General features: G+C 43.4%; 2 protein-coding genes across 2 annotated transcripts in view; both read left to right on the plus strand.

Annotated features, from left to right (window-relative positions):
* The window catches only part of LOC118218891, a 217,111-nt gene that overhangs the window by 16,050 nt on the left and 185,697 nt on the right, over nucleotides 1–15,364 (plus strand). The gene's annotated exons all lie outside the window — the stretch shown is intronic.
* Nucleotides 393–8,772, plus strand: LOC118218937 (pancreatic secretory granule membrane major glycoprotein GP2-like). The gene is made up of 7 exons (XM_035401712.1): nucleotides 393–494; nucleotides 1,899–2,036; nucleotides 3,676–3,827; nucleotides 4,219–4,476; nucleotides 6,530–6,716; nucleotides 8,044–8,152; nucleotides 8,638–8,772. Exons 3-7 carry the CDS (start codon nucleotides 3,808–3,810, stop codon nucleotides 8,754–8,756), a joined length of 693 nt encoding a protein of 230 aa, XP_035257603.1. The 5' UTR covers nucleotides 393–494; nucleotides 1,899–2,036; nucleotides 3,676–3,807; the 3' UTR covers nucleotides 8,757–8,772.

The raw sequence follows: 15,364 nt of genomic DNA on the forward strand, positions 1-15,364 counted from the left end.
TATCACCTTCAACAAAATTGAAAACAGTCACTTTTGATAATCACTGCTGGTGTTTTTACAAATCTCAGATTAAGATTTGATCAGGCTAAAGTTTGCCTAAAATCCTGAAATGGACGGGCCCTTGTGCACCCCTGCTGTGGTTTGTACGAGCGAGACTATCCTCCTCTCACTTCTTCACTTGGGACAGGCCTCTGTTAGTCACCTGGGCACCTGCAGTCAGCCTGTGCCAACTGTGCACGATGGACCAGCTTTACAATTTTCTTTTTGGTTTCCATTTCCTTTTTACCAGCTGCAGAACTTACTGAGTAAGTTCTGGCCAAAAGCGGAGGTGCAGCTGATCTCGTTTGAAGACAGCGAGAGGAAAACAAAAACCAAGATCACTTTTGAAAGCTTTGATGGGGTAGTGATCCTCCGCCCTGAGGAGCAGCTGCAGCATATTATCTCTCTCGGCCACGCCCACATCACCGTCACAGACGACAGCATCTACTGGGACGGTAGGTGCGAGACATGCTGGGGGATTTGTGTGTGATGGGTAGCTGAGAGAGGAATATTGGCTGTTCTGTTCCCAGTGAAGTAAAACCCTTGAGACTGTGCATGTGTGTGTGTGTGTGTGTGTGTGTGTGTGTGCGCGCGCGTGTTCGTGCATGCACGTGTGCACATGTTCGTGCATGCATGCTTGTGCGCATTCATGCATACATGCATTTGTGTGTGTGTTTGTGCATGTGTGTGTGTAAGTGTTGGTGGCAGTGCAGTATAACATTTTGCTCCAAGGCTGTTGGTTCAAGGTTGTAGAGTGTCTGTGAAATGCCTGAAATGTAAATGAGAGACAGATGGACAGATAGACAGACAGCTCATGCGATGCAACATTGTTGTAGGGCGGGCACGGTGGCATAGTGGTTAGCACTGTCGCCTCACAGCAAGTGGTTAGCGCTGTCGCCTCACAGCAGGAAGGTCGTGGGTTTGAATCTCGGGTTGGGGTCTTTCTGTGCGGAGTTTGCATGTTCTCCCCGTGTTCGCGTGGGTTTACTCCGGGTACTCCGGTTTCCTCCCACACTCAAAGACATGCATGTTAGGTGCGCTCCTGCAGGTGCCCTTGACCAAGGCCTCAGAACTGGAGTTGGTCCCCAGGCACAGCACAGAGGGGCAGCTGCCCACTGATCCTAGGTAACTAAGGATGGGTCAAATGCAGAGGACAAATTACCCCATGGGGTTCAATAAAGTATATCATCTTCTTCTATATAATGGTGAGGAACTCCTAAACACTGCTGCCATATAACAATCCAGTCATGCTGAGGAGGCTCAACTGGTTTCTCCTGAGGAGGGAGTCATTGCCACATTGAGGGGAATGCAGGGTATCCCAGGCTCAGTAAAAACTGTGGGAGACGAGGTCTTCTCTCACCTCATGACAGTGAGTCTGGTGTCCAGAGGCTATAGCAACGCCCAGCATTCACATACTGTGTTCTCTGTGTGACTGAGTGGAGCAGCAGTAGGGGTGGACGGTATGACGATACTAGATTGTGAACGATTAAAATGTCTCCACGATCTGCCTTTCCAGTGAGATCGGGAGTATCGGGCTGCAGTGAAAGTACACATTCTATCAGTTGCTCTGCCCTTAGGTTTTGTTTCCTTGAAGGGCAATATTTTCTTAAATAGGGATATTAGTTTGATTGCACTGTTCATTAACTTGCAAAATAGTCTTAAAAACCAACATGAAAAAGAATCGTGATCATATCGTGGATCGTGATCATTCCTGAAAAACATTGTGATATGATATTTTTGCCATATCGCCCACCCCTAAGCAGCAGTGTACTTGTGTTCCCTGTGTGACTGAGTGGAGCAGCAGTATACTGCGTACTTGTGTTCTCTGTGTGACTGACAGTATACTGTGTAACCCACAGACCCAGATGAGTGTGACTCCCCCGCCCTGAACAAGTGCAGCTCCAACTCCGTCTGCATCAACACCCTGGACTCATTCACCTGCGTGTGTGAGCCGGGGTACTACAGCCTGAGCCCCATCCTCAGCCCTGCCTGCCACGGTATACACGCACACACACACACACACACACACACGCACACAAACGCATACGCGCACACAAGCTCACACACACACACACAAGCTCACACCATTATACTCTCATACAGAGTATAATGGTGTGTGTGAGAGACTATAATGCTGCTCTTACACACACACACACACACACACACACACACCCACATACTCACACACACACAAACTCACACACACGCACAAACTCACACACACACACACACACATCATTATACTCTCATACAGAGTATAATGGTGTGTGAGAGACTATAATGCTGCTCTTACACACACACACGCACATGCACATGCGCACACACGCACACACACACACACACGCCTGCTGCTCTTACACACATGCACACACCCTATGTGGTTTGCTGCAGTTTGCTGTGTCTGTTTCTGTATTACTTGTAAAATGGCAGCATTGGCATAGCCTAGCATTTCATGCACTTTTGTAAGTAATGAACCAAAGGCTAATCAAAACTGTCTACATAATGCCACTAAAGAACATCATGTCTTAACAGAGAAGGGGATGTTCACGCTATGCCTGAAGGACCATGTATCTGGGGGCATCTCCAAGCCTTTCCTCATCCACTACTTTGGCGGGAATGTGACTGTTGTCCTCAATGATGGTCGCTGCTCCATCAACGAGACGGACAAGTTTTATTATTACAGGATAACTGGCGCCCCCTCCCAGTGTGGAGGCCAAACGCTTGTGAGTACCGGCACCAGATCCAGGTCATGTACACAGCTGGTGCATTCTGGGAATGCACACCATCACAAAACTGATTCACTAAACCTGGCATAGCAAGCTGCAAGTGCTACTGCTTCTTCCTCCCTTCAGACAATGATAACACCCTTTACTCTAGCAGACCTCTCCATTCAGCACCCCTCACTACCTCTACCTGTCCCATCTCTCATTCAGCACCCCTCACTACCTCTACCTGTCCCATCTCTCCATTCAGCACCCCTCACTACCTCTACCTGTCCCATCTCTCCATTCAGCACCCCTCACTACCTCTACCTGTCCCATCTCTCCATTCAGCACCCCTCACTACTCTACCTGTCCCATCTCTCCATTCAGCACCCCTCACTACCTCTACCTGTCCCATCTCTCCATTCAGCACCCCTCACTACCTCTACCTGTCCCATCTCTCCATTCAGCACCCCTCACTATCTCTACCTGTCCCATCTCTCCATTCAGCACCCCTCACTACCTCTACCTGTCCCATCTCTCCATTCAGCACCCCTCACTACCTCTACCTGTCCCATCTCTCCATTCAGCACCCCTCACTACCTCTACCTGTCCCATCGCTCCATTCAGCACCCCTCACTACCTCTACCTGTCCCATCTCTCCATTCAGCACCCCTCACTACCTCTACCTGTCCCATCTCTCATTCAGCACCCCTCACTACCTTTACTTGTCCCAAGGTCCTCACTGAGTACCTTTCCAGCTTAGCAGTGTGTAACACATCACACTGGGTATTATGAGTGTGTAATGACTTGGGTGTGTAACACATCACACTGGGTATTATGAGTGTGTAATGCCTTGGGTATGTAACACATCACACTGGGTATTATGAGTGTGTAATGCCTTGGGTGTGTAACACGCTTTCTGCTCATTTAGATTAACAGGACGCATGTGGAGTTGAGGAACGCGCTGACTGTGACGCTCAGCAGCGGGAGATCCATCACACGGAGGGACCTGAAGGTGCTGTGGACCTGTGCCTACCCGCTGCTCCAGACCAGCACAGCCCGCATGAAGCCTGGTCTGGACTGGTGAGAAACACACCCCTCTCTCATTCAGCCATCCAATCAGCATCCACGGCAGTAGCATGAAGGACATTAAGCCTCAAACTAGCATTTTCAGTAGTTATGCATGTACAACTGTAACAGAGCCTGGGCTCAATGAAAATACCTTAGTCTTTGTTAGCACTAAGGCTAATCTAATGGCATGTGCGGTTCTTTATTGGTGTGTCATAATCCAGCCTGTTTGTTTGTCTGTTATTCCATCACACATTGTTGGTCATACATTTCATGTGCTGGTACTGTGGTTTATTTTTTAGCACATTGCTATTTAAAAAAAAAACAAATGTGCTTTTCTAGGAAATCTAGTGGATGTGGACACGGATGATGTGTTTGCTGTGTGTTCTGCTCTGCTCCTCTGCAGGGTTACCTCTCACAGTGTGGTGCAGGTGAATTCGTCCCGCCTCCTGGAGATCAGCATGGCCTTGTACAGTGACTCATCTTACGCATACAACTACACTGGCCCTGTGGAGCTCCCTTCTGCAGAGCAGCTGTACATCCAGGTGACCCTGCACTGTGAGAACAGCCTGGCCTACAACATGAGCCTACAGCTGGAGTCCTGCTGGGCCACACAGACCGCAGACCCACAAGAGGAGAAGAAGGCTTTTTTCCTGAAGGGGGGGTGAGTTCTCTCATATTGAGGGCGGAGGAGGGGGGGGGGGTGTGGGGGTGGGGTTGAGTTCTGTGTTCCTGAGGGGGGTGGGGATTATTTATCTGTTCCTCAGGGTGGTGAGTTCTCTGCTCCTGAGGGGTGAGGGGGTGAGTTCTGTCTTTTCCTTTACGTTTTGTCTGTAATTCGATTGTTGGGTTGATGCTGCCTCATTGTAATCATAATTAATTTGTTTCCAGTGCCTCAAGTTCTGCTGACATGTACATGAGTGTAGTATTTGTCTCATTAACATGTACTTTTAAAACAGTGTATGAATAAGTTTTTATTGTACATGTGTGATAACAGTAGATGCCTTATAAAAAGGCTTTATTTTGGAGGCCCAAGAGTGCATCAGTGGTAGGTTGCATTTGATGCCCAGGCTGCCAGTTGAATAGCCCTATTACAGATAACATTAGGATTGCACTCTTTATACCAAAAACAGGAACCTGGGTAATTTAATGGCTTTTGTATTTTAAAAAATGTCATTTTTATTCTTCATATTATATTTTGGTAGCAATTTATGGTTTTATTATTTCTCTTTTTGTGTTTGGGAATTTTTGCCTTTTAATAAACTTTTCACAGTGGTAGATGGCTCATTAGGGTGACGGTAGATGGCTCATTAGGGTGACGGTAGATGGCTCATTAGGGTGACGGTAGATGGCTCATTAGGGTGACGGTAGATGGCTCATTAGGGTGACGGTAGATGGCTCATTAGGGTGACGGTAGATGGCTCATTAGGGTGACGGTAGATGGCTCATTAGGGTGACGGTAGATGGCTCATTAGGGTGACGGTAGATGGCTCGTTAGGGTGACGGTAGATGGCTCATTAGGGTGACGGTAGATGGCTTATTAGGGTGACGGTAGATGGCTTATTAGGGTGACGGTAGATGGCTTATTAGGGTGACGGTAAATGGCTTATTAGAGCGACGGTAGATGGCTTATTAGGGTGACGGTAGATGGCTTATTATCCGACTTGCTCGTTGGGAGCAATTAGGGGTTAGGTGTCCGGCTCAGGGACACTTCGACACACCCAGGGCGGGGGATCGAACCGGCAACCCTCCGACTGCCAGACAAACGCTCCTACCTCCTGAGCTATGTCTCCCCATAAAAAAAACATTAAACAATCAAAGTGTTAAACAATCCTATCCTGTTTGACCTAGAGGCTATTTGGGTCTGCACAATATTTCATATTGAAGGTTTGGTATACAACATGTTGTGCATATGGTCTTGAATAACTTATAAAAATGTATAAACTTGCAGTGTGGGGAAAAAAGCCATGGCATGGTATGAACCTGCCAAATGGTGTGACTTTCTGTGATGAAACACAGAATTTACATTGGCGCCTACATCATGACTCTAGCCCTAAACCAGAGTTGGCCCAATCCAAATATATGGTCATGCTAGAATGCTCCAAATATGAAATGATAAAAGATACACTTCAGAGCAAAATGTGGTATGCATAATCCTACACAACGTATTAAACTGAAGGTCGTATGGGAAACACTAATTACCTTAGTAGTATTGCTCTTATTATTGCATTATAATACCACCCAGACATTAGGCCTATATTCATGAAACATGAATCTATGATCCGAGAAACAATATACAGAAGATTACGTAAATTGATCTCATAGGTGCACCATAACTGATACAATCCTCAAAATGAAATTCTGCTTCACAAACAATAGTGTTTTAACCCCAGACTCTGAAGGTGGTGCCAGAGTGCTAATGAACATGATAGCCTCACGTTTTGGCTGGTATTCACACATTGGGCCATATTCTAAATATTTTGTCGTCGTATGTAGAAAGACTGCTAGCTTTAATTAGGCTACTGGCTCTTGGCCCCTGTTAATTGTTCTTTGAAGCTATATTGTCATTAGAGTATGTGCGTTGTGCTCCTAATAAATTTCAATGAGTGTGATGGGGGATTTTGTTCAAAAGGGGGTGGAGGTAAATGACAGTAATACAGGACGCTTGGATATGTGTGAAAGGCTTTAATTAGGCACACAGCCCATTATCCTTTCAGCTGCCCAAACGACAGAACCTTCCGCTGGTACCTCCGGAGCAGTTCCCCTCAAAGGAAGAGGTTCTCCATTCAGATGTTCACCATGTCTGACCACTCCCACATCTACCTTCACTGCCTGAGCAGAATATGCAGCCAAGATGAGAACTGCACAATGGTAACTCCCCACCACTGCAATCTGTACACAATGGTAACTCCTCACCACTGCAAACAGCACACAATGGTAACTCCCCACCACTGCAATCTGTACACAATGATAACTCCTCACCACTGCAAACTGCACACAATGGTAACTCCCCACCACTGCAATCTGTACACAATGGTAACTCCCCACCACTGCAAACTGTACACAATGGTAACTCCCCACCACTGCAATCTGTACACAATGGTAACTCCCTGCTGCCACCAACTGCACCTTGGTATATTCCCGCCAGGGAACCCAGGCTGGGCTTTGAGTAAGAGGGACCCAGCCGCCTCATCCTCAGGCTGGGCTTTGAGTAAGAGGGACCCAGCCACCTCATCCTCAGGCTGGGCTTTGAGTAAGAGGGACCCAGCCGCCTCGTCCTCAGGCTGGGCTTTGAGTAAGAGGGACCCAGCCGCCTCGTCCTCAGGCTGGGCTTTGAGTAAGAGGGACCCAGCCGCCTCATCCTCAGGCTGGGCTTTGAGTAAGAGGGACCCAGCCGCCTCATCCTCAGGCTGGGCTTTGAGTAAGAGGGACCCAGCCGCCTCATCCTCAGGCTGGGCTTTGAGTAAGAGGGACCCAGCCGCCTCATCCTCAGGCTGGGCTTTGAGTAAGAGGGCTGATAACGATGGGTGTGTTTGAGACCGGTCAGCCAGCAGCCTGGCCTGAGAGCTTCCTGCGTTCACTGCCAGGGATGTGACAGGCCTCATCTGAGCCCCAATCTGTCAGGACACACCCCTTTACTGACCACGCATGTGTTTACATTACACAATATTAATAAAACCTTGGGTATGCACTTATTGAACGTTGCTTTGGATGAAAGCATCTGCCAAATAAATGTGATGTCATGTAATGTTACTATCATTGATAAACAGTCAATACATGAATGGATAGACCGCAATTTAAAAAGACCATATAATACATGTTCACACTAAAACCATCATCATTGCATAAGCCAACCGTTTTGAGTGTGAATATGTGGTGGCCAAATAACAGGTATTTTTCAGTCATTCTTCTCAGTTCAATATTTATTTTTATTATCTAGATATTTATATTGCTCACTGTTTTTCTGATGCACGCAGTTCAGTCCTTTCACTTTATCTAGTTTTCTCAGTGAGTTCTCATAGGCTCTTTTCTGAAGAATGGGACCAAACCCACCTCACACTAGTTCCTCCACTTCTACTTTCTGCGTGCTGCATAATTTATATATTAAATCTTCCGTTAGCACAAGGTTTACAGATCTTGAATGTTAGAGAATGTGGAGAATATTTCAGCAATCATCCTACACGTTTATTCACATGTTGGTTAAACATTCCCCCTGTATGTATCTGTACAGAACTGCTCTCCCAGGCAAAACCAAAAGGTGAGAAGAGATCTACCGGACAAACTCACAGCTATTCTTTCAGCAGGACCCATCTCTGCAGCAAAGAGGAAACTGACAAACTGTGAGTGGAATGCTATTGACAAATGGAGTATACTGCTGTGTGTGTGTGAGAGTGAGTGTGTGTGTGTGAGAGAGAGTGTGTGTGTGTGTGTGTGTTTGTGAGAATGTATGTGTGTGTGTGTGAGTGTGTGTGAGAGAGTGTTTGTGAGAATGTATGTGTGTGTGTGAGAGTGCATGAGTGTACGTGTGTGTATGCATCAGTGTGTGAGGTGGTAGATTCTGTGTTGTGATTGATTGTTGTTTAGACTGAGCTAGACTGAATTAGAATGTGTTGTGTGACTGACTGTTGTTTAGACTGTGCTAGACTGAATTAGAATGTGTTGTGTGATTGTAGTAGAATGGATCAGAATGTGTTGTGTGATTGTAGTAGAGTGGATTAGAATGTGCTGTGTGATTGTAGTAGAGTGGATTAGAATGTGCTGTGTGATTGTAGTAGAGTGGATTAGAATGTGTTGTGTGATTGGTTGCTTTTCTCACTCCGTGCAGGGCCTGGAGCCCAGATCATGCTATCAGTGGCCGGAGGATTGATTGGCCTCTTTTTTCTGACAGCACTGGGTGTGCGTGCAGCACACACTATAACACAGCGCAACCCCAGACATCAATAAAATGTGTATACCTGCACTGTTTAGTCCGTCCTCTCTGTGCTACTGTACAAACAACACTGTGTCCTTATTCTCCCTGTGTAACTGTGTACAAACAGCACTGTGGTCTTATTCTCTCTGTGTAACTGTGTGCAAACAGGCACGGTTTCAAACACTGCAATCTAGAGATAAGGAGGGCATCTGATTTTGGTGTCCTCCCCTCTAACTGATTCTCTGGTTGTGTTCCAGCCTTTATACTCTGTAACTTTGGCAGTGCGCCACCATGACATAGCTGTTCAATGCGTGAAATTTTTTTGTCAAACTTGTCCGTGGTTTTACATAAGATATTGTAGCCGGTTAAGCAAACGTGCAGATGGTACATCATAATGCAGTGTATACATTCGGTAGATGTGGTGCAAAAGCAATCGTTGATAAGTAATAGGCAAATATTAGTGAGCAAAAAAAGAAAGCCCCCAGTGGGGCTTGAACCAGAGACCCTGCGATCCATAGACCATCACATTGACCACTCAGCCAAAGGAACTCACTGCTGAGATTGGAAATGTTTTAGAGTAAAAAGATATGTCTATTTTGCGTGTGTATTTGAGATTTTGATTGGATTGTGTAGGTGAAGGATTGGCTGGTGTTGGTAAAATGTCCAATGGGGAGACATTTTGTTTGTAGGCTAGGTGGCAGGAAGCAGGAGGAGGAGAAGAAGGAGAAAACGCGAATCCCCTTAGTTTGGGGCTTTATTGTGTGGACGTGTGAAGTTGTTTACGAATTCTGTCTGTTGAAATGGGGTCAGAATGTACAGAAATTAATGTTTTTAAGGGCTGAGTGTTTATGGCTGTTGTGGTTATATTTGTGGGGAACCCTGAAAAGTGCCAAACTGTCGGTGCTGTATAGGTATGGGGCATGCCGCCCCGCCAAGGTGTAACGTGGCGGGATGGCATACCTGTCATCCCAATGAAGAAAGAAAAATAAAAATGTAGCTAGCTATAGGTTATTTCTAGGAAATTTTATTTTCTTACAGTGTGAGCAAGGTTATTTGATTAGCTATAAATGACAGAAAATGGCCAGAGTTCAATCCAGATAGCTAGTTACAAAGGATCATTCAGATAAATTAAAGGCATAAAAACTGCTGAATATTAATATTAAACTCATATAAAACAAGCTATTTATAATGCCAGAGAAAATCCACTTAAAGGTTAAAAATATATATTTACCTTGTTGCGCCTGATTTTAATTAAGAACAGTTCCTTAGAAGATTAGATCGTCTACTGTAATTTAAACCGGTGAACGTTACTTGGCTACCTTGTTTGAAGCTGACTGAACTAAGGTAACACTGTAAAAATTAATATTTCTTTACATTTGGTAACGTTACCATACTTATCCATAGCTTGTCGTAACTTTTTCCCAGTTATGATTCAGTTAAATTTGCGGTTATCTTTACCTACCGACGCAGGAAAATAAAACAGCGATTTACCTCATTCAATATTTGCGCGTCTCTCAGCCCGAGAGACTCGAGCAAGCGATTGGTCTTGGTAGACATACGCGCTCTGATTGGCTATCCCCTTCAATTCATTGGTAGATTCTTGGTAGCGAACGGGGATTTGATTGGATCTCTCTACCAACAATTACAGAGACTCACGGCTTCCTCGGGGTGCCTTTAGAACGGACCTATTTTAGGCCGGACTGCAACAGCGGGGCCAGCCCAACAAACACGAATGTCTGTGACTGACTGACTGAGTGAGTGATAAAGTTACACCGCCCATGTCTGTGACATCGGCCGATTCGGTCCATTATGTGTAATCTAATTGAGCTCATTTTTTCTGGAAAATATACACTCAATTCAACTTTTTTCTGAAGTTGTTATTACTACTACTACTAATAATAATAATAGTAGTAATAATCTTAAAAATAATTTGTTTTAATGACATTTAACGTGATATACATTTGATGGTAGGCCTACCATAATGTGAAGGCATTCAAAACCTGACTGTCTGTGACTGACTGAGTGATAAAGTTACACCGCGCATGTCTGTGACGTCGGCCGGTTTTGGTCCAGCAATATACTAGGTTTTAACCTGGTCTTATTATACGGTCTATCGGTGGCACCCATTTGAGTTGTGTAATCTAATTGAGCTCATTTTTTCTGGAAAATATACACTCAATTCAACTAATAATAATAGTGAAGGCATTCAAAACCTGACAACCTTTCATAAAACCTATTAAAGAACCCACCACTAGAAGGAGCCACATGCTCAATAGTCACTGAAGTCAGCATTCAGATTATGGCTAATGTTTCTCAGCTTGACAGTTGCTTTTGCAATAAAATGTCTTCATCTGCATATGAATTGGTTCAAGGAGCTTAATAGCAATCTTATCTTACTGTAAAATATTGTCTCGCAGTTATGTCAAGTTATACATTTCTACTTTCAAAAATAAAACGAACTCACTCAGACACCAGAGAGCCATCAGGCACCAGCCACGCCTAATACCAGCTGATCTGGCTGCTCCAGCTGTCTGTGTCACATTGGGCTGCCTGTGTAGCATCCCTCCATATTGTATACTCCTGTGCTACTACTACTGTGACGTTTGCAATGTTTCTAACTTTCTATTGTCTGCGTCTGTGATGCCCTTTAACATAACACAGTGCTGCAATCCACATTTCTCTACAGGGACAATAAAGTCAAGTCAAGTTCAGTAGAGATGGCTTATAGGAAATCCACTGTATTTCATATAATATACGTGCAAGTAATTTCTGTCACAAAGGTCACAAGTATTTATCTATAACCTTTATATGTATAGGAAAAACTAGTTTTAAGTGCATCAAGTTAAGGCCATTTTAGAAAGTCCCATGCGATTTCTGAAAACATTTTAAGAACATTATACATACTCTCCACACTGGAGGACATCTTGTGCATGTAGAGGCATTGTTATGGGCTCTGTTGTGGAGTTTCATGATTTTCCTCCATGATCAGCGTGTCTCACTTTGCAAGTGTGCTAGATGACTTGCTATATGTGAGAAGGAATCTGAATAAGATCATCTAGAAATTGTGTATATGAAAATAAGCTCCATATTATAATTGTGGGTGTTACAATGGTCATGTGCGGTCACTCTGCACAACAGAACTGAACAATGCCTTTAGCATCAGGTTTCTGGGCAGCTTATGATATGCCTGCTCCTAGGATAAAAAGTCAGATTATTAAAATATGAATGAAATCCAACTGGTTTATGAGTGAAGACCACACAGCACCGAGCGACCCCGAAAGTACAGGAAGCATAGATAAACCCTTCAGATGTGGCCTTAAAACCATTTGAGCATAGATTTTGTACATGAGATGAGATGCACAAGTCAGCATGTGCCTGTTTACTCTGTACATTCAGATCAACCAGCCTGAGTCCATGTTCAGAGCAGGAATGCTGTAATGTGTGTGCGCTTACACGCCGATATGAATCATCACTCCTAAGAGACAAGCAGGATGGCTGTAGGATGGTGTTAACTCTGCTCCTGTTGTCTGTCATCCACGTTAGCCAGGGGGAATCCTCTGGAAACCGCAAACAACTTGGTGGAAACCCCCTTGAAACCGATGTCAGATCAGGGAGTCGCAGACAAGCAAATTCATTACAAACTACAAATTTATTCAATCAATTACTCATTCTATTATCTGGTCGGGACCACAAACCGGACATGTACAAATAATTTAAGAAACGGAACCTTATTTGTTTACGGCGTCAGTGTGTGCACTGAGTCGAGGAAGGGTTACTACTCTACAGGATTCCAAAGAAAAACTGCCACGTTATGGGGTAATAATGGGGGGAAACAATATTTACGACAATGTTATCACTGTCTTTGTCGCCTCCAATCATGAAATTCAACCACCTAAGCTACTGCTGTAAGCAACCCAAACTCCAACTAACAGTTCTAGTATACAGTTTGACTTGTAGGCTACAGTTGAGGCCAAAAGTTCACATGCACCTCGGCTAAAGACATTCAAACTCAATTTTTCACAACTCCACACATTTCATGTTACCATGCATCTCCTGTGTTATGTCAATTAGGGTATCTACTTTATTTCCATAAGAGGTAATTTCAAAATAATAGCTAAGAGACATTTATTTCAGCTTGTATGTACTATATCAGATTTTCAGTGGGTCAAAAGTTTACATACACTTTGTTAGTATTTGGTGGCATTGCCTTTTAATTGCTTAACTTGAATCAAACACTTGGGGTAAGCTTCCACAGGCTTCTCACAATACTTTGCCAGAATCTTTGCTCATTCCCCCTGCCAGAACTGGTGTAACTCAGTCAGGTTTGTGGGCCTCCTTGCTCGGACACGCTTTTTCAGTGCATTCCACAAATTTTCTATGGGATTCAGATCAGGGCTTTGTGATGGCCACTCCAATACTTTCACTTTGTTGTCTTTAAGCCATTTTGTTACAACTTTGGAGGTATGCTTAGTATCATTGTCCTGCTGGAAGACCAAGTTCTGACCAAGTTTTAACTTTCTAGCTGATGTCTTGAGGTCTTGCTTCAGTATTTCTAGTTCATTCTGGATTTTTTATGCCGGCCTTGGAGTAGGGGCTTCTTCCTTGTACAGCAGCCTTTCAGGCCATGGCAATATAGGATTCTCTTAATGGTGGATGTAGATACTTTGGTACCTGATGCTGCCAACTCCTTCACCAGTTCCTTTGTTGTTGTCTTGGGGTTCAGTTGAACCTTTCTGACCATAGTTTGTTCAGCCCTGGGAGTTAATTTTAACTCTGCAGTGTCTGTGGTCCCAAGGTTTTTATATTTGTATACAATTGTTTGTACAGATGTTCGTGTTACCTTCAGTTGTTTGGAAATTGCTCCTAAGGAGGAACCAGACTTGTGGAGGTCCACAATTTTTTGGCAGAGTTGCTTTGATTTTCCCATCGTATCATGGGCAAAAAGGCAGTGGCTCTAAAAGTAGGCCCTTAAATACAGCCACATGTGCCAATTAACTCCCAGTTAACTCCTAATTATGACAAAAGGAACGGTAAAAAGTAATTGCATCAAGTTCTGAAATCTTCCAGACTGTTTAAAGACACACTAAACCAGGTGTATGTAAACTTTTGACCCACTGGAATTCTGATATAGTGAATTAAAGCTGAAATAAATATGTCTCTAATCGATTGTTTTAAAATTACCTCTGATGTGAACAAAGCAGATGCCTTAATTAACTTGCCAAACTAAATGTATGGCAACATGAAATGTGCAGAGTTATGAAAGACTGAGTTTGAATATCTTTAGCCTAGGTGTATGTAAGCTTTTGGCCTCAACTGTATGTATGTGTATACATGTCTCTCTCCAGATTTAATTATGGTACATACATTTATATGCATTATTATTATTATTATTATCAGTTACTCATAGAAAACACAGTACATAATGAAATATCTCAACAAAAACACGTTTTCAATGTACAAAAATGCCAAGATACTCACCCATACAAAGCACTGTCTATAAGCCTATAATTAAAACTTGCAAAATCTAGGCCTTTAAAAGTATTGAAATCAATACTTTTGATATAAAAAGGGGTGGGGTGGTGAATAAATAAATACATATAATAATGGCAAATATTTTGCCCCATTAAAACATTTTTTAATCTTACAAAACTATCCAGGCATATGTTTTCCCAATTAATGTACTGTATCTCCGTGGGTTGCATAAAGTTTAGCACAATAGTACTATTTATTTTGCAATGTAAAAATCATATTTGTGAATAATAATAATTTTATTCCAAACCGCACCCAAAGCACTTGGTGCAGACAATTGCCATTTTCACGATTTCAGGTGTAACAGCTGAATAGCTAAATTTCAGTGATTGGCATTTCACTTTCATGTAACACATAAACTTTGAATGACAACATTCCCAACATAGAATGAGACCATCTAACTGCTCATGATATTAGCTCTCCAACAACACCAAACATGACTTTACTGCATATTAGATTGGCGACGTAGTTTAGACAAAGACAAAGACAAAGAAAGCGCATAATTTTCGCACCGACATATGCATACGCGCCTTTTATTCACCTCCAGGACCAGCAACGAAAACAGATATGCTGTCTCAGAAACGTCAAAACAATCGTGATACATCTACGCCTTTGGATCATGCCTTTGACTGGATAATATATGTGACTCGCCGAATCATCGACCAATAGAAACGTGCTTTTGACCCGTCGTCCATTTTGCTTTTGACACGCCCCGTACTCTGGTCTCCAGATACTCCCGACTCGAGAAAGCGACTGTGGGTCAGATCTCACATTTCAGTCCTGAAATGAAAATAAAATGTCTTGTGGCGCATTTTGAATAAAATGAAGTGGAACTGGTAAGAGCAGGTATCGTGGAAAGTCAGCTCTCGTTAGTTTTTTATTATTTTATTTTAATACTTCACAAACACATTTGATGAGTATACGAAGGGCAAATAACCTTAAAAATTGTCAACAAAAAAAAGAGAAAAAAAGAAACAGTTGATTGGGGAAGGCACAAGAAAATGTACAGACAAAAACCAAAAATTACACAAATTTAAAAACAAACTGTTGATTTGGGCATGCCCATGCAATGTTCCTGATTGATTGAGTTTCATTTCTGAGCTTATGATGG

The sequence above is a fragment of the Anguilla anguilla genome, chromosome 19 (assembly GCF_013347855.1).
Source record: "Anguilla anguilla isolate fAngAng1 chromosome 19, fAngAng1.pri, whole genome shotgun sequence".
Classification (NCBI taxonomy): Eukaryota; Metazoa; Chordata; class Actinopteri; order Anguilliformes; family Anguillidae; genus Anguilla; species Anguilla anguilla.

What these genes read in the sequence shown, in the direction of transcription:
- LOC118218937 (XM_035401712.1), top strand. Translation starts at nt 3,808, where the DNA reads ATGAAGCCTGGTCTGGACTG. An exon ending in ACTGCAATCTGTACACAATG is followed by an intron (nt 6,717 to 8,043) that starts GTAACTCCTCAC and finishes GTATCTGTACAG; the next exon opens with AACTGCTCTCCCAGGCAAAA. An exon ending in AAAGAGGAAACTGACAAACT is followed by an intron (nt 8,153 to 8,637) that starts GTGAGTGGAATG and finishes CACTCCGTGCAG; the next exon opens with GGCCTGGAGCCCAGATCATG.